The sequence below is a fragment of the Perca flavescens genome, chromosome 12 (assembly GCF_004354835.1).
Source record: "Perca flavescens isolate YP-PL-M2 chromosome 12, PFLA_1.0, whole genome shotgun sequence".
Classification (NCBI taxonomy): domain Eukaryota; kingdom Metazoa; phylum Chordata; class Actinopteri; order Perciformes; family Percidae; genus Perca; species Perca flavescens.
This window is the reverse complement of record NC_041342.1, coordinates 15,154,740-15,177,201: the sequence shown is the minus strand read 5'-3', so window position 1 is coordinate 15,177,201 and position 22,462 is coordinate 15,154,740. Positions and strand designations below refer to the sequence as shown.

Genomic DNA, 22,462 nt, shown 5'->3' with positions numbered 1-22,462 from the left:
CTTGGAAATTGTGTGGGACCATTTTTTAAAACTATTTTATAGTCTAAATCAGAGATCTTCAACAGGGGGTCCACAGAGGGGCCACCAAATTATTGGTCATTTTTTCAAAGTTTTTTTTAAACATGAATTCAACATATTAGCAAATATAAATCTGCCTATTTGTGATAGACTTACTGGCCTATAGGTAAGATAGCCATCCACAGATACAGTTCATCCTAAGGATTCACTGTGCCACATGTATGTTTAACATCAAAACATGAACAAAATGGAACGAATCAGAGAAGCGAAAGAAAAGTTGTGTCCTGTTCTCTTTATTTATTTATGTTATACTGTACAACCAGTAAAACATGTCCTGTTCTGTAGACATGGTCCTTATTTATTTATTCATGTTGGACCAGTCCAATATGACTGTCAGGTGAAATAAACCATGTGTTGTATTTGTTATGAATCTATTTTGATGCGTTTTCCCATAACCTTTGTAATTTTACATATGTTTAAAAATATCGAAATTAATATTGATATCGCAATATTCATAATCCATATCGCAATATCACATTTTGTCAATATCGTGCAACCCTAAGTATGTATGAGGTAATTTAGAAACAATGTCACTATTACATTTTAACTGTACAGTAGTATATCAGTATCGGCCTCCAAAATCCAGTATCAGTATATGCAACAGATGAATCAATAACGAAAATAACCGTTAGTTCCAGTTCTAATGTAAGACACAGGCGAGGCTAAAGGGAAGAGCAAATGACAAAGTGCATGTAAGTTCTTTACCTGGCCGGGAAGGTCTGGAGATGGTTGTAGGCCATGTGCAGAACACGAAGGTGTGCATGGCCCGTTAGCAGGGGTACACACTTATCCGTCAGCCGGTTATTGGTCAGGTAGAGTTCCTGCAGGATGCTGTTGCTCTCCTCTGATAAGCTGGATGGCGGCAGGTGCTCCAGCTTGTTGGCAGACGCATTTAAGCTTCGTAAGCTGAAAGTAAAAATTAAAGTACAGACTCATTTTTGTGCTCTTTCAGACAAGGACATAAAACATAGCGCTGAGTCACTTTAATAACACACTTCTACATGGATACTATGACCCCCCCATTAAAACCTCCCCCCTCTACCATCCGTGTCCTGGTTGGATGTTTTTTATTTGCCTGTCATCCTTGCCCTTGGATATCTTGTCCTCGATTAAAATCCTTTGCATAATTTCTGTCCTTCATCTTTATATACCTGCATTTTTTTCCCCTACACTTCATCTTCTTATGAGATGTTGGGTGCATTAGCTGATAGAAAACAAAATCACTTCCAGCTTATAATTAATGCTACCTGTCAGATTTGAGGAACAGGTTGCTGGGCAGCTCCACCAGTTGATTGTGCTGTACGTCCAAAACCTCCAGCAGAGGGCGCTCCACTCTTTCAGGCAGCTTCTGCAACTGGTTATGTCCTGCGCTCAGCTTCCTCAGACTGTTGCTGCATAACAACCTGCGACATAAAGGATATACAGATTGGGTCAGTACTACAACATTAAGCATAAACATTCAGACTTGGATGACCCTACAGTGGGGAGGGGGAGAGGGGGAGAGGGGAGAGGGGAGAGAGAGAGAGAGAGAGAGAGAGAGAGAGAGAGAGAGAGAGATCGATAGATAGATCGATCGATAGATAGATCGATAGATAGATCGATAGATAGATAGATAGATAGATAACCAGTTGGAAGTTTGGACATGTTTCTCATTCATGGGAAACGTGTGTCCAAACTTTTGACTGATACTGTAGATATATAGATGTATAGATAGATGTATCAATGTAAAGATGTATAGGTAGGTAGATAGATAGATAGATAGATAGATAGATAGATAGATAGATAGATAGATAGATAGATAGATAGATAGATAGATAGTAACGTGGTGTGAGCGACTAGACTGTAACTGAAGTAGGCTGAAACAGTCATGGAAATGAGGATAGTGCACTAGGAGAATGAAGGTGAGGATGAGGATGTGAAAAAGGAAAATAGCAGCGCCTCTAGTGGCGCCCACAGCTGAAATTCATCATCCTGACACTTATTGGGTCAAAAATAAATCTGCAGACAATGAGGGGACCAGAGGAAGAGAGAGAAGCAGAGGGAGGAAGGTTGGCAGAGGCAATAGGAGAAAGAGAGAAGTTGAGGAAGCAAGCTGCATCTGACCTTCTAAAAGGCTATATAAAGAGGAAGAGAATGGACGGAGGCTGCAGAGGTTACAGGCTATCTGCGTGATTTATGAGGCTCTATGGGGGATAGATGACTGGCCGGCAAAGGGCAGGGAGAGTAACGCAGCACTGTACTCCATTTACAGGCTAACGGACACATATGCTGAGAGAGAGACTCACCGCGCCGGGAGCTCAGTGATGAGGTTGTGGCTCATGTCCAAAACTTCCAGTTTCTTAGCTTCACACAGCCAGTCTGGCAACGACTCCATGTGGTTCCTACAGGAGGAGAGGGGGTGATGATGATGATAAATTCATGTAAAGCGAGACTGGGATACTGCATGTACTTCAATTCCCTCTAGAAAAAACTTCACTTCTGGTTAAAAATTGGCTTTTTATCTCTCCATATTTTAGAATATTTCAGATTCACTTCATCAAGTATTTGAAGTCTCAGCTGTTTAGTATTCGGTTGTGTTTCAGGAAAAAAAAAATGCAATAATAACTTCTCTTAAAAATACATAATGAATAATGTATGAATAATTTCAGGTAAATTCAGCACTTCAAATGATAGTAGAGTACTCTTTCCATGCCTTTCTTATTGACCATAAGGAGCCTACAGTATCTTTCCCATAACAACCAATAGTCATGTGAAAGGTCAGGGTTGACACAATTAAAGAGTGACAGCCCTCTAAAATCTTTAAAGCTAATTTTGTCACTTACACGGAACAGTTACTGCTCTTCAATACCATTCACAATTAGAGCTGCATTCCTTTTTGTGTGTGTGTGTGTGTGTGTGTTAGGGCTTGGCAATATATCGATATTGTATCGATATGAGGCTAGATATCGTCTTAAATTTTGGATATCGTAATATCCTGATATGACACGAGTGGTGTCTTTTCCTGGTTTTAAAGGCTGCATTACAGTAGAGTGATGTAATTTTCCGAACACACCAGACTGTTCTAGCTGTTCTATTATTTGCCTTTACCCAGATAGTTATTATATCAACATAATTGATGATTATTTATCAAAAATCTCATTGTGTGCATATTTTGTGAAAGTACCAGTCAACCCTACAATATCGCCACAATATCGATATCGAGGTATTTGATCAAAAATATCGGGATATTTGATTTTCTCCATATCACCCAGCTCTAGTGTGTGTGTGTGTGTACTTCTGGGATTTTTCTCACCTCGAGATGTCCATGTAAGTAAGATTGGAGGGCACAGGACTAACATCCAGTTGCCGTAGCTCTGTATGGAGAAAGCCAAACACATTAACCTCCAGCAAGGACAGACTATCACAAAAGCAGGTTGATGGAGCATTTGGGATGGGGGATGGGGGAGGGGGGGGGTGATGACAAGTTAGAAAAATGAATGCATGTAGAGAGAGGAGCACGGGGTGAAATACGGTTATATAGGAAGAGAAAGCACTGACATCTGCGAGGGGATATATGAGCTATTTTGATTTCCGTCAAGACGTGGTGGTGATGTGAGAGGAAGGGGGATCTGTCTTTTCTAACCACACATGATGTTCTGCGTGCCAAACCCACCGTTGTTGGAGGCGTAGATGCCTTTGAGCAAGCAACCCTTAGACTTGAGGCTGACGATGTGGTTCCTCTCACAGTGAAGCATCTCCAGCCTGGGGAAGACCGAGGCGTCCAGGTCCGTCAGCCTGTTATCCCTCACATCCAGCTGGGTCACGTGCCTCAGCAGGTCAGGCTCATCTGGCACCATGCTGGAGATCTTATTCAACCTGACAGAGGAGCAGGGAGGAGGCAAAGGTTCAGCTCCAATGGGATCGGGCTGAACTGCACAGGCTGTGGCCTTTCTTACAAGGCAGGGAACATGCCTCAGGTGATGGCTGATATATTGTGCATCAGCGCCTTGACTTCTGTTTAGTACTCAGTTCTTCTGTGTACAACACTGATGGAAGTGTTTTTTTCATTGTGTGTGTGTGTGTGTGTGTGTGTTTTTGTGTGTGTGAATTTGTTGCACACCTGTTCGGTCACCTAGTGGTGATAGCTAACCATGTCCAAGCATTCAATTATTAGAAATAATGTATGGCAAAACTGATAGACATAAAAGACATAAATCTAATATTCTGATCCATAAAAAATTACCCAACATTTTGTGTTTCTATGTCCCGGCTAAAGCAACAGTCAATCACACAATGGCCCAGTTTGTCTTGATTGACAGGCATTGTCAGGTTTTGTGATGAAAAGAGGCATTATAAGTTAAAATTTGAATTAAAAAAATGCTGTTGGGAAATAAAATGTTAATGTGAAAGAAGCAAGATAAAATAACATTTCATAATATTGAGCTAAGTTTGTAAAATTGGATTATTGCACAATTTCACGGTTACATGTTTTGTCTATATTTTAAATTGTCTTGACTAGACACATTTTCTTGAAATAAATCAACTGAAACAAACAGCAGCAGCACTCATCATCCTCATCAGAGATACCAAGTAATCTTTGCCCAAACAGGAAAGCTGGAAAACGTATTTACTGACCTTGTCTAAGCAAAGTCAAATGGAGTGAAGTATTAACTGGAAAATAGTGCAAGTCACTCAAGCTCTGTGCTTTTGCAAACAATGGGAAGACACCTGATGGAGCCACTAAAGGCAAATGATTTCCTGATTCCGTGCTGTCTGCTCATGCTTTGGCTTGTTTTTGTTTCCATCATTAGTGGGACAACATGTATCATTGAGTACATTGCTCTGGAAAACGCATGACTGAGGAAGTGATGCTTGTTCTTGAGAAAGTTGTCAAAGTTCATTCAGAAAACCCCTAACATAAACTCCAAATAATGATTCCTTTAAAAAAAATATTTGTAATAATCTGCCTAAATTGGCGTACCTTAAATCGATGTGTTTGACACGGAGCAGTCGGAAATTCTGCAGGGTAAGTGTTTCTAGGTTGTTTCCAGCCATGCACAGCTTCTCCATGGAGGCTAACTGCTCCAGCACCTGTGGCACATGGTTGAACTGGTTGAAGGAAAGGCCTAAGTAACTTAGCCTCTGGAGGGAACCCAGCTCATTGGGCAACTCATCGAGACTGTTACCATCCAATAGGAACGTCTGCAAACTGAGAGAGGAACACGAGATTAGACGATTGATCTCAGTCATGAAAGAGGTGATAGGCAGGACGGCAATTTAACGAAGAATTTTATTTAATTGCACAGATGGTGGATTTTAGGAACAATGACGTTGTGCCACAATTTCAGTATTCATAATCAGTACACTTAATTTCCAGCAGATGGCAGTACTGGCCACTTCAGGAATTTACAGGCATACCCGATCATTCATGCAGATTAACTTCTCATTGAGCCCTGCTTCAACCCACATACCTGTATGTTAAATTTCGAATGAGGTTTGAGTTTAAAGCACATGTACTATCCATGAGTCAGTACTGACCCAGCTACTAAATGACTACCATATATGTATTCCTTTTGTCATGTTGGGGTAAATTTGCCCTAATAATATAGTAATTATCGAGTTTAAGAGCCTAAGTTAATTAATTTGAACTATTTGTACGTTTTCTGTCACTTCTTTAAATAGTGAGTTAAAGGGCTTTTCCACAGGCAAAGGGACTGATAAAGAAGCACAACAACAACTTCAAATGTTCTGAGCATTCCCAAAGGAAGAAACTGGTTTTCAGCCAGCGAAATATGTAATTTTTTTTTTAGGGACAGAGTAACAATGTCACAAAGTAATATAATATAATATAATAATATAATGTCTCAGCCACCAGAACCAATTGACATAATCTATTTCAGAAATGTAATTCAGTGGTCCATCAATTAGAAGTCAACATTTTCCTGGCAATATAGAAATGTGAGATAAATTGTCGAAGAAAAGCGAGGGTGTGCACCACAATGCAAAGGGAGATAGTCAAAGCTGGATTATCCACAGCAGAATGGCTCAATAACAAGCTGGACAAACCTTTCAAATGACAGAGAGTATATAAGTAATGTTTAATCAGCTGAGTAATAAGACAGGACTAGAATGAATTGACTTGCATAGACTAGCAATTAATCCGTCCATGGGACAGGCCTTGATGGAGGGAAAATGTCACGGGCACGCACCACAGATGATCTGTGAAAGTTTTGTTATTGTTTGCTCACATGTTGAAACTGGCAAAGCACACCATGGTGGTTGTTATGCCATGTACTTGTTGCTAGGTAACTCCCACATTTGGTTATGTGGTTGGTTTGTGAAAAGGTTTACCGATTTTCCACCCAGCCCTGAGGTAGCATCAATGCAAGCAAGCACTGGCCCCAACTCAGCAGTAAGGGCCGGTACAGAATGGGATGATCACCAACATCACAAGCCAATAGTAGGGAGAGGAGTGGTAAACACCAATAACAGAATCAATAGAAGAAGAATCTACAAAGGAAGAACAACTATGTGTATCTAAATGAGGGCTGCAATATGCCTGAACTTTAGATTCAGTTATATTTAGCCTCTGAGTTTAGCAAAGATTTCAATCTTGCAGCATAAATACCGTTAACATCAGTTCTGTATTCTCAATGACTTCCTTCCGTTACTTACTTGTTCATGGCACCCACAGAGCTGGGGACACAGGTCAGGTAGTTACAGCTGAGGTTGACCTCCGTCAGCATGGGGATGTCACAGATGGCCAGGGGGAACTGACCAAGGTGGTTGTTAGACAGGTTGAGGCTCCGCAGACGCGAAAATCTGAAAAATAGCGGATAAAAGTATTAACAACAAATTAGAAAAAGGAAGAGAAGAGGGGAAGAGAAGAGGAAAAGAGAAGAGGGGAAGAGGAGTGATTGGAGATGTACAGTAGTTTTATCTTGTCAACATGAATATTGCAAGAGAGTGGAAGATATTCATAAATATATCTTCATAAATATATTTATGAATATATTCATGGGAAATGTAGCAAAGTGTAGCTTACACAGAGTTTGTGTAAGTGAAAAACAGATGGACAGATTCAAGCCAGCCTTAACATTCACATTTGAATGTCGACAAAATAATTGCAGTGTTGGCGTCTGTGTTGTTCATTCAAACACCGGTGACCAGTGGCATTTGGCGTGTCCTATGTCAGAGCGGTGACCTTCAGTGGGGCTGGTTCCTCCGGGGGGGGGTCAAGTGAACGGGGTGATGCGGGGGGAAATGACTCTGTCCTTATTTATCCATCTACACACATGGGACCTGTTATCACCTATCATGTGAGAGCAGCTATGGCAAGCCGGAGATGGGCAGTGCGCCATACTAGCATTGTCGGCAGGAGCAGCTGCTTAAACTGGCACTACTTCATTTACTCCCCTTTACACACACACGCGCACACACGCACGCACGCAAACACACACACACACGCACGCATGTGAACACACACACGCACGCGAACACACACACACACACACAAAATCATGGTGATGGAGAAAAAGGCAGCCGAGACATCAGGGCTATTGATTATGGTGGCCAAGTAATTCCAGCTGAGGGTGACTCCTAAAGGAAGTGGCTAGGGGGTGTGTGGGAAAATGTCTTTCCACCATTAAATCAACCCCTGCAATGTGCTGAGTAACGCTCATACTGTGTCATGCTCTGTTATTCTGTCCTATCATGCTATTCTCTTTTCTCCTTACTCCTTTCCTAGTGTAATTAAAGCGGACGTCATTATTCCTTATATTGTCAATGGATAAACTGACTACAAGCTCTGTCATAGTCATAACCCACAGAGAATTATACCATAAATAAGCAGTTCCCCTTAGCACTGGGAGGCTGTTTAGCCTCTTTTAACTCACTTTATTTGGTTTTCCACCCCTCATATTCCACTTTTATTAACCTTATCTCTGGCTGCTTTTGTCCTTTTAGCAAGAAAGTTTTGATTAATCAACTGTGTACTACCTGGCCAGCACTAAATGTCAGAAAGACAAAGTTAGCGTCAAGCTGGTAAACATAATAAGATAAGATAAGCCTTTATTGATCCCCAGAGGGTAAATGTGGTTGTTGCAGTATATAAAAAGAAAACTGAACAAAAAAGAAAAAGAAAAACAACAGCATACAAAGACCGACAGCTTTATAATACTAGTTATATTTGTCAAGAGGACAGAAACACGAAAGGGCTGCTTGGTGTAAATTAGCAACTGTCCTGCCGTTCACCATAACAACTTTATAAGGTGATGATGCGTCAATGCTGTGACCAAACAATCAGTTAATGCAGGTTTAAAGCCGCACCAAACAATATTTTTGTTAAATTACCATCCAACTTTGTAGTTCCCCTTAGCTCTGCAGAGCCTTTTAGGCTCTTTTAACTCATTGTTTGGGTGTTCCAAACAATGAGCTGTCATCAACCTCATTTCTAGCTGTTGTAACAAAAAAAGCCAGATATATTTCCCAGGAGTTGGTGAAGAGCAATCAAGAGGTAAAGGGAGAGTGAATATGGTAGGTGAGCAGAAACCCACTCTAATTGAATGCTAATGTTGCTCTGTCTCTGCTGAAAGTGTAAATAATCAACTGCTCGCAAACATTTTCATCATATCAACTATATAGAGTGTTTTTAGCTTTTTCTGCTACCCCCAAGCAGCTAAATACCGCCTTTCATCTCAAATCATCATCTTTCTACCGCTTTTCTGTCCAACATTCCTCCCTCTCCCTTTCCTTCTCCATGACTTTTATGTCCTTCATAACTTGCTAAACTATCATACATATGTAAATAAACAGGCCACAGGTTCAATCATATGCATGGAGCGTCAAATAATTCCCCTCAGTGAGTGGTGACCTCTGTATCACAGAGGGATGCATGCTGGGAAGGCAGTCCCATGCCAGAGGAGAGAGCTAGTATCCCAGACAACTGATTATGCATATCTGATTGGCAAATCACCCACCAGTTAGTATTTGGCCAGAGAGAAATGAAAGAGAAGGGGAAAGGCATGTGGCAAGTTCACACATTCCATCCCTCTTGGAAAAATACAAAGGCACTATGACCCCATGGTAGATGTCAGAGAAAGCCAGTGTTTGTACTGACACAAAAACAGACTCTCACACAACTGCCCACACCAAAACACATACACCCGCATTCATGGAGGCTGCACACATAGTAACATTGTTGCTGACTCCAGCTTTTTTGACTTCAGTCTCTCAGGGGCAAAGCGAGTACTCAGTAGCTCTGCTACATGTTTCTGTTAAAACAGCTCTATTTTCAGCTAACTATTCATCTCTTTCTCATTACTGACCTCTTTTCTGTCATGCTGGGTCAAATGCGGATGAGCCTACTTAAGTTTGGCAAAGATAAATGGATGTTATCTCGCTTGACCAGCAGGGGAGCTGTGCATCACTCACCCAGATTTAAAAACAAGATATTTCCTTTGCATCGTCGTCTTTTTAACACCAGTCTTTATTCCGAGGATTAAAAAAGAAGAAGATAATAACATCCTGACCATTCACTACTACAAATTCTCTCTCAGGAAGGCACACAAGCATGCCCGAATATACATGCACAGCCACACACACACACAATTCCTATCAGTGCAGTCATCTTAAAAAAAAGAATGCCATACTGTATCAAGAATTTGTATGCACTGACCCCAAATCTGTAGCCTGCAGCCACTTTTTTGTTGTTGCAAACAAGCAAGCAACTCTCTCTTCCTCTCACACATACAGGCACTGCATTCACCATCGCTAACACATACCCAAGCATCAGATTCACACAATTCACTCACTCGTATGATACAAATGTTCTGGCAATAATCTTCACAAAGAAAGCTGTGACAGGTGTGCACATGTACCACTGTGTACATGAATGTAAATACACACACACACACACACACACGTCTTGGCTGTGGGCTTTAATCTGGGACCATGATAACCATGCAGCAGATGGTGCCCACAGAGAGCGAGAGTAAGGGAGGCCAGGCACATTAAAAGCTTCCCTGCAGACTCATCTACCCTTCTGGGCTCTGGGCTCGTTTGGCCTAGCCTGGTAAGGCACAGCCCTGGCTAGCCTCTTTGGCCCATGCGTGCCAGTGGCCCCAGTCCTAGACTGCTCAGGTCGATGGCTTGCAAATTGCAGGCGATAGCTAAAGCTGTCCAAACCAGCCAGTCATGACCTGCTGTGTCCAGTGAAACCTCACTGTGTCAGTGTCTCCTCTCTGCCCTCCTTGTACAACAGCCCAGCCAACTCCTGTTGTGGACAAATTATGCTGAGCTTCGTTAAACCAGTCTCATCTCGCCCAAACCAGCCCATCCAAACCACCCTGAACTGTCTCCTCAACCGGTTACAGGGTCGTCCTCTCCTTCCTTATCTTCCACTTCTTCCTGCCTCCTGCCCTCCTATTAGTTTAGCCTCAGGTGTGTTTACTGTACATTTATGATGGCATTGTACCTCTGCAGCTGCTGCAGACGCTGGTCTGCAGGCAGGAAGTTGTGTTTAAGGTTGAGGTGGGTGAGGTCGTGGCTGTAGAAGAGGTTAGGAGGAAGTTGCTCGAGGCTGCAGCAGGACAGATCTACCGAGTTGATCCTCTGGGACACCATCTAGAGGAGCGGGTTAGAAAGATGGAAGATTGGAGAGGTAAAAGAGAAAAAGAGAAACGTGGAGTTAAACAGGATTATCACTACGAGAAGACTTAAAGACTATATAGAAGACTTAACTGGTTTACTGTGTGTGTGTGTGTGTGTGTGTGTGTGTGTGTGTGTGTGTGTGTGTGTGTGTGTGTGTGTGTGTGTGTGTGTGTGTGCAGCTTTCTGCTAAGTGGTCATTCAGTGGCCAATCTTCTTAGGATTAGGGAGTCAGGAGAATTCGAGGGAAAGTCCAAAAGGTTAGTGACCTGATATCCTACATTACATCATCGTGTAATCTAGTTAACTGCAGGTGCGCAGAGCAGTTAACCTATGATCATTTGTTAGTCAAATTTACACAAAACTCCAAGCTGCCATCTAAAATGAAATGACTAAACGTCCACCTTGTCTTGAAGGAGAAAATCTACACCCTGTGAACTCAAGCTTCTCAGAGCGGAGTTAGCTAGAGGCTCAGCAGTCGTCAACGGGGCATGTGCTGCTTCTATCCAGGCTTCTATTCTGAGTGGCCCTCTGGGTGCTAGTGACATGCATGTCCCTGTTAATATTTAGAAAAGAGGTTTTCTGGCTGTGGCCTACTTGAGTTCAAATGAGAGAAAATAGAGAGAGAGCCATGGTTGGTGTTTATGTGTGCGAGTGCACCCAGAGACACTTAACTTATACTACAGATCGGACAGCAGTGAAATATGTGCAGTTTTGAATCACACTCACAGCTCATACGGACAAGCGGGATCGTGGTGGGTGCAGTGCCATATTTTCATACTTCGACTCGCAGTCACGCATGTTCTGATACACAATGCAGCTGACCCGTAAGTAGCGCCTGGGAGCATATGCTTATGTTCTCCTTTCCTTTCTCTAACTCTCATGCACATGCACACACAGTACCTTGGCAGCGTGTCTGTGCCAGCGCAGGTGCTCCGTGAAGCTGTCAAAGCTGACGTAGTAGGTTTGACTCTGAGGCCCCGCTGAGCTGAAGGCCAAACAGTGATTGTGCTTCTTCACCTCCTCCACCTGCAGCACAACACACGTGACATTACAGTCTGAAATATTGACATCTCTGACCCCCCTGTGAATATAAATGATAAACCCCATGCCTAAAAAGTTAAGTGTCACACAATAAAAGGAAGCAGAGAGGAAAAACTGATACATGGAGGTCTCAATACATTAGTTCTTATTTGAAACAGCTTCTGTTGAAGGAATGAATGAATGAATAATGAATAATTTGTTCATTATTATGTCATGCATACAATAAAATATGCCCAGCCCACACGGGCTAACAAGACACCATTACCTAGAACAAAGGACCAGATGCCAAAGTTACCACACGTCTTTTTTTGCCAAGCATTAGAAACAAAAGTTGCCAACTTATAAATATTAAATTTAAACAACCACTCCAATTGGTCATCATCCATGCACCAGAACATTTCAGGATTTTGGACAGACATTTCATGTAAGATTGGTGTTCTTAACTCATCATAATACGGACAATACAAAAGAAAATGTGATTCGTTCTCAACTTCTCCTAGTTCACATAGTTCACACAACCTTTTATCTCCTTGGATGTTTTTGAATCTACCTACTTGAAGGAAATAATAATATGCTTATAAATATATAAAATATAAATATATGCTTAATGGCTGCGGGGTAGACAACTTCAACCAACCAGAAGCAGACCAGACAATATATATGGCACGCATGATCATATAACATCTGTGCGTGACATGAGCAGGAATAAATGTATGTGAAATTGCTTTTTAACCACGCAGTCACACACACTCAAACACATGGACACGGTGAATGAATGGCTGACTAGTTACGGGGCTTGAATAGAATATCGGCACGCATACAACAAACACTCAGCATACACAGGCACATGCAGAGGCAAGTGTATGGATGAATGGTTGACTAGAGGTCATGTGCTGTGTGTGAAATGTTTAAAGACTGGGTGTGGCAAAGTACGGAGTGTCCTTTGTGGGTAGGCAGGTGTGTAGAAAGGGCTTTTCAGGAGAGTCCTTGGACTTATTTAGTGGCCATGGAGATAAACAGATCCATAAAGCAATAAACGGATAAAGGTCATTTTTGGGGAGGCACTTTAAAAAAGTAGAGAGAAATAAGGCTACTTGAATGCTATAATGATCCATTACACTGAACATTATAGCATTAAGACTCTAAGATTAGAAATGGGCAAAAACATCCTCGCAGAATACTGAAAACATTTTGACTTTGTAATAAACCTGGCTCGCACCATTTCTGTTTGACCTTAAACTAAAATCAACAAAGCAGGAAGCATTACTGGGTTTCACTAAAGGACAGCCAGTTGTTGAAGGTCTCATCAAGAACAAACTTCACTGCGCAGGCAGACAATCGCTTAAGAGATTAATAAGAGACAAACCCTGGTGATATGACATGAGTGTGTGATCCAAAGCATACATTTACATAACATCATCATAAAAGAAGAAAAACGGTTATGTGATGCCAGTCGTGCACTGTTGTGGTGACTTAGACATACTTTTCCTCCAATGAGCGGCAGGATGTGCATCTTGCCCGTCTGGCTCTCCTTGACAGATGAGACGATGAGACAGGTGCCGCACAAGATGACCTGCCGTCTGGTCCAGCGGTTGACCGGTAGCTGCAGCTTCCCTTTCCGAACGTTGTATGTCCCTGACAGCTGGATCCGCTCTGAGCTCTCGATGCTTTGGGGCTTCCCTGGAACAAAGAAAAAGGGAGATTTTGTGTAGTTAGCACTGTAGACTTGACCTTAACACAGGTCTGTCGAGTGATTAGGTACTATTTAAGGAAACACATTAGCATACCACCAGTGAATAAAATAAATGTTATAGTATAGTAATTTTACACAGTGCCACTTATAAATACATAAAGACAAAACCAAACAAGATTAAGAACACCTTGAGCTAAATGCTAACATCAGCATGCTAACATTCTAACAATGACAACACTAACATGCTGGTGTTTGGCAGGTATACTGTTTATCATGTTCACCAGCTTAGTTTAACGTGTCAGCATGCTAACATTTGCTAACAAGTACGTAACACAAAGTACAGGAATGTCATCCGTTTTATGGGTATTTGGTGATAAACCAACAAAGCATTGGACAAATAAAAATTTGAGCTGTATACAATTTTACGACAATCCATCCAATAGTTGTTGAGATATGTCAGTCTGGTCAGCTGATAAAAACTAATCTGTGTATACTAGCTAGCCACTAATTAATGCAACAAAATGAGAAATATACCCACTATGGCTAGCAGGAGAGCTCTCACCACAGTACCATTACAATGCTGGTTAACATGAGATCTAAATACATTCAGCACAAATGCCTGGGATGTCCTACTTCGCACATGGAATTCAATAGTCTGGATTTGCATTCAGTGCAGCTTTACATTAATAGAGTCTCAAATTCAATACCAAGTGCACCTCTTCTAAATTATTCTCTCACAATTTCTGAGCTGCCTTTATTCAGTGCTTTTCCTCCATGCCCTGTTCTCTTGCTTCACCGCCAGCCTGCCAAACCTGACAGTCAGGCTGCTTATCAGGCGTTATGTCAGCTAGGCAGTCTTATCGTTCTGTCTAAACATCCACCTGCTTTCTGTCTACCTCCACCTCCGCAAAAAACCTCCCCGGGCTGGCATGCGCTGTCCTCCTCCACCCCTCCCTTCTCTGTCGTTTGTCTTCTATCTTTTCGGCTTTCGGTTTCTACTTTCTATCTATGGCTTTTTTTGCCCGCAGCATGTTTAACCTCACTGTTTTCCCATTTGGCCAAGAGATTCATGCAAAGGTTTACAAAGTTTTCCTTTCCAAGTGTCAGATGGCATTAGACAATGTCTCACATCCTGTGGCCTACTGTAGACTAGCTGCATCCATCCTGTACTGTCAGCCTACTGCAGACTAGCTGCGTCCATCCTATACGGTCTCTTTTTAAACATATTTCACCTCACTGTAAACACAGACTGAAGCGGAGGGGTTGTGGAGGTGAGTTCAAGAGAGGAAGAAAGAGTCAGTGGGGTAAAGCAGCACACGCTCTCATGGCCTTAAATAATTCAAGTCTTTCACATGCCGACTGTAAGGCTAGCGCAGTAGAGTTCTGTAATGCACGCTGCTCTCATGCAACACACTCAGCAGAGTTTAATAACAGTCTGACCAGAGTTCTGCTTATTTCAGCCGATGTGGCTAAAACTGAGGTCATGCCAATAAATACATATCTTACTCTAATGATTTTCACTAACAAATATACAACTGAATTCAATTTTAAAACCAGCCACCGAGCCCTGACCGTTACCTCTGTACTATGAGCTAATCTTGTGTTCACAACAGAATCAATAGCCTAGTTTGCAAAAGTTTAGTTTGCTTTGACTAAATGCTGAGTGTGTAACACACATAGTATTGTTAAATGTTGATCAGGAGTCATGTTTGACTACGAGGGGGAGATGTCTTTTTATGCTTAAACAGCAAAAACTACAATACATAACTAGAGGGCATGCAGAAGAGCACACGTCTCTATACAACTACTACGTTCAAAGATGCAGCCATCTTACTACTTACTACTACTTTTTGGAGAAAAAGCGTGAGAATGCAACGCTGTTTGGCAGCTGATTACAAAGTCACACATGTTAGACACACATTTCAGACCTTCGCAACAGCATGCATTACATAATACTGCAATCTAGCATTCATATTCATTCCATATGGAATGGCCAGAAAAAACAATGAAGCTAAAGTAAAAATCCATTTGTGTTTAAACTGCTTTAACACAAGTGGGTGGTTCTAGGAGAAAAGATATGTGTCTTACTTCTTTAAGTGAAGGACTATTTATAAACCTGCCGTAAAGGCAATGCCAACTTAAATATGCTCTATTATAGCAAATGCAGTTCACACTGTGCACAAAGCTGTGAAGCTATGTATCTATAATATAATATCTTGAATATGACAAAGTAGCATAACCTGTTTTTCATAATTTCCCTCTGTACTCTGGCAGTCTGCCTTGACTTCACAGCAGTAATCAAAAGCTAGCAATCATAATCTACGGTTAAATATGTTTTAATGAGCTACGAGGATATAAAAGACATCTGTAATATTCCAAATTTGTATAATGTACTTACCCTTGCTTAACTGGGACAGAGAAATATTAGTTAATACACTTTTCATTTTTATTTGTACCAAATCCCAAAAGAAAGTTACTTAATGATACTTGGAGTATCTCCAAATTGTAACTTCCAAAATGAGTAAGTTTTAGGGGAAAATATCAAAACTGATGGAAACACTTAAAAAGGGCCACAGACATTATGGCTCAGTGTTTTTTTGAAGAGGTATCTGGGCTTAGTTTGAGATGTTAGAAAATGATCCCATCATAGTCAAAGTTTCTGCCAGTATATCAGGATTAAAAATCAGAAGTCATTTCTTTACTGGATGTTTTGTCTTATCTACACTGCATCCAAAACCGTCAAACTAGGGCTGCACGATATGACCTAAAATCAAAATCACAATGAATTGCACATTTTACCTCGATAACGATACAGGAACGATAATTATATATATATATATATATATATATATATATATATATATATATATATATATATATATATATATATAAATTCAGCTCGTAGTTCATGGTTCAAGGTTTGTAATGTAAATAGGCTTTCTACTTCAAAAATGCTTATTTTTGTGATTTCAAAATAATTAAAAGGAAACACACAAAGCGGGAACTATTATGGCTATTTATTGAAAATGTATAAAATTGAAATGAAAGCACGCATTGCTTGAAATGAAAATGTCTTGTGAAAAAAAAGTCACATTTTAGTTTACGTCGATAACATCTTCAGAATTTCGATGTTTTTTCAATTAATCGTCCAGCCCTACTTCAAACTGTCGCTTCTCTCTCCCGGTGCCCCCTCCCCTCAACTGTTGATCTCCACACTCGTTTATTTGAGTGTGCATGGAGCGGACAAAACTGCAGGTTTTATCGCTCATCGAAGGGTCATCATTACCATCCACTCCACATGAAATGCAATGCAAGTGCTAATGAATGTATTTGTATTACTGTGTGTACACTCATGTGTGGTATAGGTGCTGGTTGAGAGCAACATGTTTAGACACTTTTTATTTAGTTTAACCAAATCTGAATCATATAACCACATTCACTTATAGTCAAGTTCAAATGTCCATTACATTTTGCCGGGCCACATTCCTGGAATGAACGGGAACCAGTGCACCTAGTTGGACACACAAATCGTTTTACAAGGCAATGGACAAATATAACAGGTGCCCACTTTTGTTTTCACTTACAAATAAGTGGTGTAGATAAGTGAGTTACACTGGGGACTGAACTTTAAGAGGAAACATGGGGAAGGAAAGATAAAGAAAATTAGATAAGGAAGCAAACTGAAGATACCAAATGAGGGAAATACAGTATTTACCAGCATGTACTTAAAAAACATCACATACACAACTTTATATTATACATTAATACTTTGATACCACGTGGCTATTTAAGTTTCCTTTGAAAATAACGCTTATACTTAATGTTTTCTTGTTTTAAGTACATCATCTGAAAAATAATGTAATTTCTGAGAAAAAGAAAATGAATGCAACATGACGGGTGGGCCTACACCCGAATCGTAATTTCCAGATTACCACCATCGAAAGTATTCTTCGGGCTAAGAGCTATCACTTCAAATTTCAAATTCATGTGACATCTTGCTAACAGATAGGAAAACCGACTGGTGACTGAACAGACTGGTTACCCCCCTCCAACTTTGCTGGCTGGCAGAGGTAACCAGCAGGCACATATTTCCATGTTTGAGCTTGGGAAGGGTGTGTGTGTGTGTGTGTGTGTGTGTGTGTGTGTGTGTGTGTGTGTGTGTGTGTGTGTGTGTGTGTGTGTGTGTGTGTGTGTGTGTGTGTGTGTGTGTGTGTGTGTGTGTGTGTGTGTGTGTTGCATCAGACAAATTATTCACAAGCTTTTAGCCTCAATCTGTCACATGGGCATATTACTACTATTTTTAGGCCTTTTGTTGGAACGTGCTCTCCCACACATGCATATGCAAAAACACACACTCTACTCCTCCTCCTACTCTTCCCATTGCACACACACACAACACACAACACACACACACACAGTGATTAACCATCTCCATATGTGCATCCATCTAATTGCCCCCCCTGAATGTTGATGGACAAAAAGCAGCAAGAGATTTTACAAAGGGAGAACAATACAGACATCTTGAGTGGGCTGCTTTTGCGATAAGAAAAGTTTGAAAGCTTCTCCTGTACGGATGTTGCCGTTTACAACCATCTCGCAAGGATGTGGGATGGCTGGATGGAGGCAAACATATCAGTCTGGCAGTGGAGGAAGAAGGGAGATGAGTGGGACACCCACTTGAGCATCCTGTTTACAGGGTTGGGCCAGAGAAAGGCAGGATCTCTTGGTGACCCTCCATTAGGGGAAGGAAATTATAAGAGACAGTTGACTTTATTCCAAATGCATGAACCATGGGCCACCTACACTAGAAATATTTTGAGCAGCGATGATGTTAGTCACAGTGGTCATCCCATAATCTATGGGGGATGCATGAATTTAAAAATAATAGACAGGCCCTGCAAGGTGGGTGTGTTCATGTGCAGAAGTCATAGTCTATTCCTAGACCTACTGTATGTGGAAGCAGGAGTACTACAGTCGGTGTGTGTGTGTGTGTGTGTGTGTGTGTGTGTGTGTGTGTGTGTGTGTGTGTGTGTGTGTGTGTGTGTGTGTGTGTGTGTGTGTGTGTGTGTGTGTGTGTGTGTGATGGTTACTGGAGATGGCTTCCTTCCTTTTCCCCAAGCTCAGGAAGAGTGTTTCCCCTTCACACTAGGCTTCAATACCCATGTGTGCACACCCCTACTGCTCAAACACAAATGCGTGCACACGCGCACACACACACACGCACACGCTGCTGTCACTCAGACAGAACCAACAGCTATATCAAAGTTATTGAAGGTTTCCACAGCTCTAAAAGGTTTGTTCACAATTGTAAATATTACAGTGGAACATGATTGGCTGAGAGATGCACTAGATGCTTTAATTTCCTTGTGTGTATGCATCAATTTACTTTATTTCACTATAAGCCACAAGCTTTCCAGTGAGTCCTTGCTATATATTAAAAACACAACAGTACGGCAACTAAAACACATCAAACAGTAGTATTAAACACAGATGGTCGGTGAAGTGTACAGTGTCCAGATTTCAGTTTATATTTAAAAGACTAGTTTGTTTCTGTGTAGACTTGCATTACTGATTCCATAGATAGTGGTACTAAAATAGTGACAGCTCTCGAACACAGCATATCTGACTGAAGACAAATCCAGTAGATGCAGATTCCACCTCCCAGATGACTGTGTGTGGCCTTTGAACATACTGCCTAATAACCCCAGAGCATGTGTTTGCCTGCAAAGGCTAATGATTTGAATTTGTGCTACCACGAGCTCTGCTTTCTACTAATAAACTATGATCATTTGCATTGAGAAGGTGAGAAACTTTCAAAATTATATAATTATACATCTTAAAACAATACTGCTATGACAATATACAGTATCTTACATGGTAGCACATTCCTGTAGGAATGGGGAACTGGCACTATACATTTTCAGTTTAATTCACGACTTTAAGCCTGTGAAGCACACATTACAGATCCAGAAAAGCAGATGTTTAATAGCTGCTACTAGCAGTGTGCGACTTCGAAAAGACATCTCTGAATATTGATACAGCGTGTATTTATAGTATACATGGTGTAATCTTTGCAAAGTCAACCACGTCGACACAGAAGAGTACCAGGCTAGAAAGCTGCCTCCCAGATGTCTGCTGCACTCGTTATCCATCATAGATAGTGATCAGTACCCACGGCCGACCTCTCTCCATCCATCTCCCAATTTAACAGATCACTGCTTTTATTCTTCTGGCTCTTCTCTGTAGTAACAAGGACACATCCCTGGTTAATCATCCTGTCCTGCTAAATGCAACCTGACATCAGCACACCTCCACTACAGGACTGGGCATGCTGTACCGTAGGGCATTGATGACCCACATAAGTCACAGCGGAGCACGAGCATGGGGGCACACACACACACACACACACACACACACACACACACACACACACACACACACACACACACACACACACACACACACACACACACACACACACACACACACACACACACACACACACACACACACACACACACACACACACACACACACACACACACACACACACACACACACACACACACATGCACACACACACACACACACATGCTTATTCTATAGACGGTGACATCTGTGACGTACCGGATAGCAAGACTCTAGGACTTATAAATGCTTCTAAGCCTACATTGGGCCCCTACATCTCTGGTATCAGCTTTTTTCTGCGTCTTTTAAAATGTATCTCAACTGCAGCATCTCATTAAATGCCTTACTATTAGGAACCATCTATAAAAAACGTGATAGGAGACACTCTATCAAACAAACATCATCATCATCATCATCATCTGTGCCGTGTTGGAGATATTAACTCATAAAGAGCAAACTACGGTTGGAGGGAAGTTGGTGGAGAAGGGTTATAGAAATAGATGTAAGACAGAGCGGTGCCAGCTGTTGCTGTTGTACCACAGCTGTCTTTCTGTTACAAAACATACACACGCACACACACGCACGCACACACACAATGTCAAAATGTATCTACTTAAAGGCATGTGGTTGCAGGCAAGGATGTGCTTCCCACATCTGATCAGCTATGTCTCTTTGCCCAAATCGCTGCCCTCCTTTATTCTTTTCTCATCTCTTCTCCCTCTCTTTCTCATTCTCTGTGGATGACGTGTGGTGTGTGATGACTGATATCCAAATTGACAGGCCGTGTTAAGTCGACTGTCCACTTGAGCAGCAGTTGACGAGCCTTGCTGGAAGGTGGCAAAGGCCGTCACGGTTGATAGGCTGCTCATCGCACTCACCTAAGTGCTCCACATCTTGCTTCGCATTACACTTCACCTCTCCACACTTTTCACAACGATGCACATGTTGAACTGTGAATGTGCGGCAGCGAAAAAAAACACATCACGCAGTGGAGATCTTCAGGAAGGCCTCCACAGTATCAGAGATTCTGGAATGAGTGATGTTTATGCCTCATTTCCTCTGCATGGTTTCGGCTCAACTCGACTCTACTCCACTCCGCTCACTTTTGGTACCACAGCTTTTCTTAAATTTTATTTCTTGATCCTTTCATCAGCAACCAAACAGAGGAATGTCTGCACTCCGTCAGTTGACCACAGCATGGTTATGCGGGCTGCCATTTAAAAAAATCTGGGTCAAGTGAATAAAAAAATGATGGGCTGTTATCGATGGTAGCTTGGGTATTTAAAAATGGCGGGTTTATGCAGTATGTCCCGCATTGGGTTAGTGGCAATTCTCTGACCAATCAGTGGTCTGCAGTGTTTTAACTCAAACCTTCTACTATCAGCTCAGCTCACTGGAAACATCGACTGAGGTGCCACAAAAAAACGTACCGGGCACTAGGGGTGCACAATATATCGACTCAATATCGTTATCGCGATATCACGTTGCGCGATATTATACCGGAAGTCTCGCTATAATTACACAATATTTTGTTTACGTTGCATCCCGCCCGCAATGTAACCAAAGAGTATAGAAGCAACAAGAGGAGAAACTCAATAGAACATTGTGTTGCATTAAGTCCAAGATGGCGGAGCTGCACTCAATAGACTGTTCCTTTGCAAGCTGCAGCACAACGTTCTATTGAGTTTAGCCTCTTGTTAAGTCTACACTCTTTGATGCACCTCTCGAAAAATACCATTGACATATATATAATGGACCAATAGACCCCGTTGCTCTGGACGGAGACCAGTGAAGGCTATTACAAGCACTTTTCCGGTGATCTCTTGCTTTACTGCGCAGCCTCCAACTGACAGAGACAACGTAAATGTGACGTGAGCAACGTGTCTGAAAGGTGTAAGTCTTCTGGTAGCTGTGCCAAGACAAATCTCAATCATTTCCAATCTTACAGAGACGGAGAGTGTAGGTATATGTAAGGAGATGACATAAGCACAGGCTAATTATTGCTAACTAACATGCTAGTTAACATTAGTAATTAAACCTAAACAGCTAATGTAAGTCAAAACTGCCTGCGAGCTTCTCCTGTACTATATGGTAATTCCTCTACTGTGCGACAGTAAGTCACTTGGTTATGACACAATCGTTAGCTTATTTTTACAAAAACGTCTGCTACGGAGCTATAACGTGAGGTACAAGGTAATGGAGCCTTTTATACATTGTCGTGTTTCTTTAGAAATAAACAATGGACAAATAGAGTCTTTAAACGCTTCAGATGTAAAGTTATTCGCAGTCAAGTGACGTAAAAAAAAAAAATGGCGGTCAGTGTAATGCTAACAAGAGGTGATCGCTTTGTAGCAACAAAATGGCGCCATCGGAGGTTCGCGTTCTGAAGCGAAGCTTACCCCCTTGAAAAATACACATCACTTGGTAGCGTTGCAATTCCCCGACTCATTTCCTGGATCTCCTTCTCCATAAACAATGAAACATGAAATCAAGGAGAGGGTTAACTTCTCCTGCTCCAGATTTCCCACCGTGTTCAGAAAGAACAGGGGAGACACTTTGGTTCTCTCACTATAACGTTAGAGTCGCTACTCACTCCGAAGAAAAACGCCGTCA

General features: G+C 41.6%; 1 protein-coding gene across 1 annotated transcript in view; it reads right to left on the bottom strand.

The window, feature by feature from the left end:
• phlpp1 (PH domain and leucine rich repeat protein phosphatase 1) overlaps positions 1-22,462 on the bottom strand; it is a 48,784-nt gene that overhangs the window by 4,430 nt on the left and 21,892 nt on the right. Inside the window, exons 2-11 of the mRNA XM_028593824.1 lie at positions 13,232-13,428; positions 11,608-11,733; positions 10,532-10,680; positions 6,733-6,879; positions 5,039-5,266; positions 3,731-3,933; positions 3,371-3,431; positions 2,364-2,459; positions 1,326-1,481; positions 784-984 (exon numbers count right to left, since the gene is read on the bottom strand). Coding sequence (XP_028449625.1) covers positions 784-984; positions 1,326-1,481; positions 2,364-2,459; positions 3,371-3,431; positions 3,731-3,933; positions 5,039-5,266; positions 6,733-6,879; positions 10,532-10,680; positions 11,608-11,733; positions 13,232-13,428 — 1,564 coding nt within the window. The remainder of the gene's footprint in view (positions 1-783; positions 985-1,325; positions 1,482-2,363; positions 2,460-3,370; positions 3,432-3,730; positions 3,934-5,038; positions 5,267-6,732; positions 6,880-10,531; positions 10,681-11,607; positions 11,734-13,231; positions 13,429-22,462) is intronic.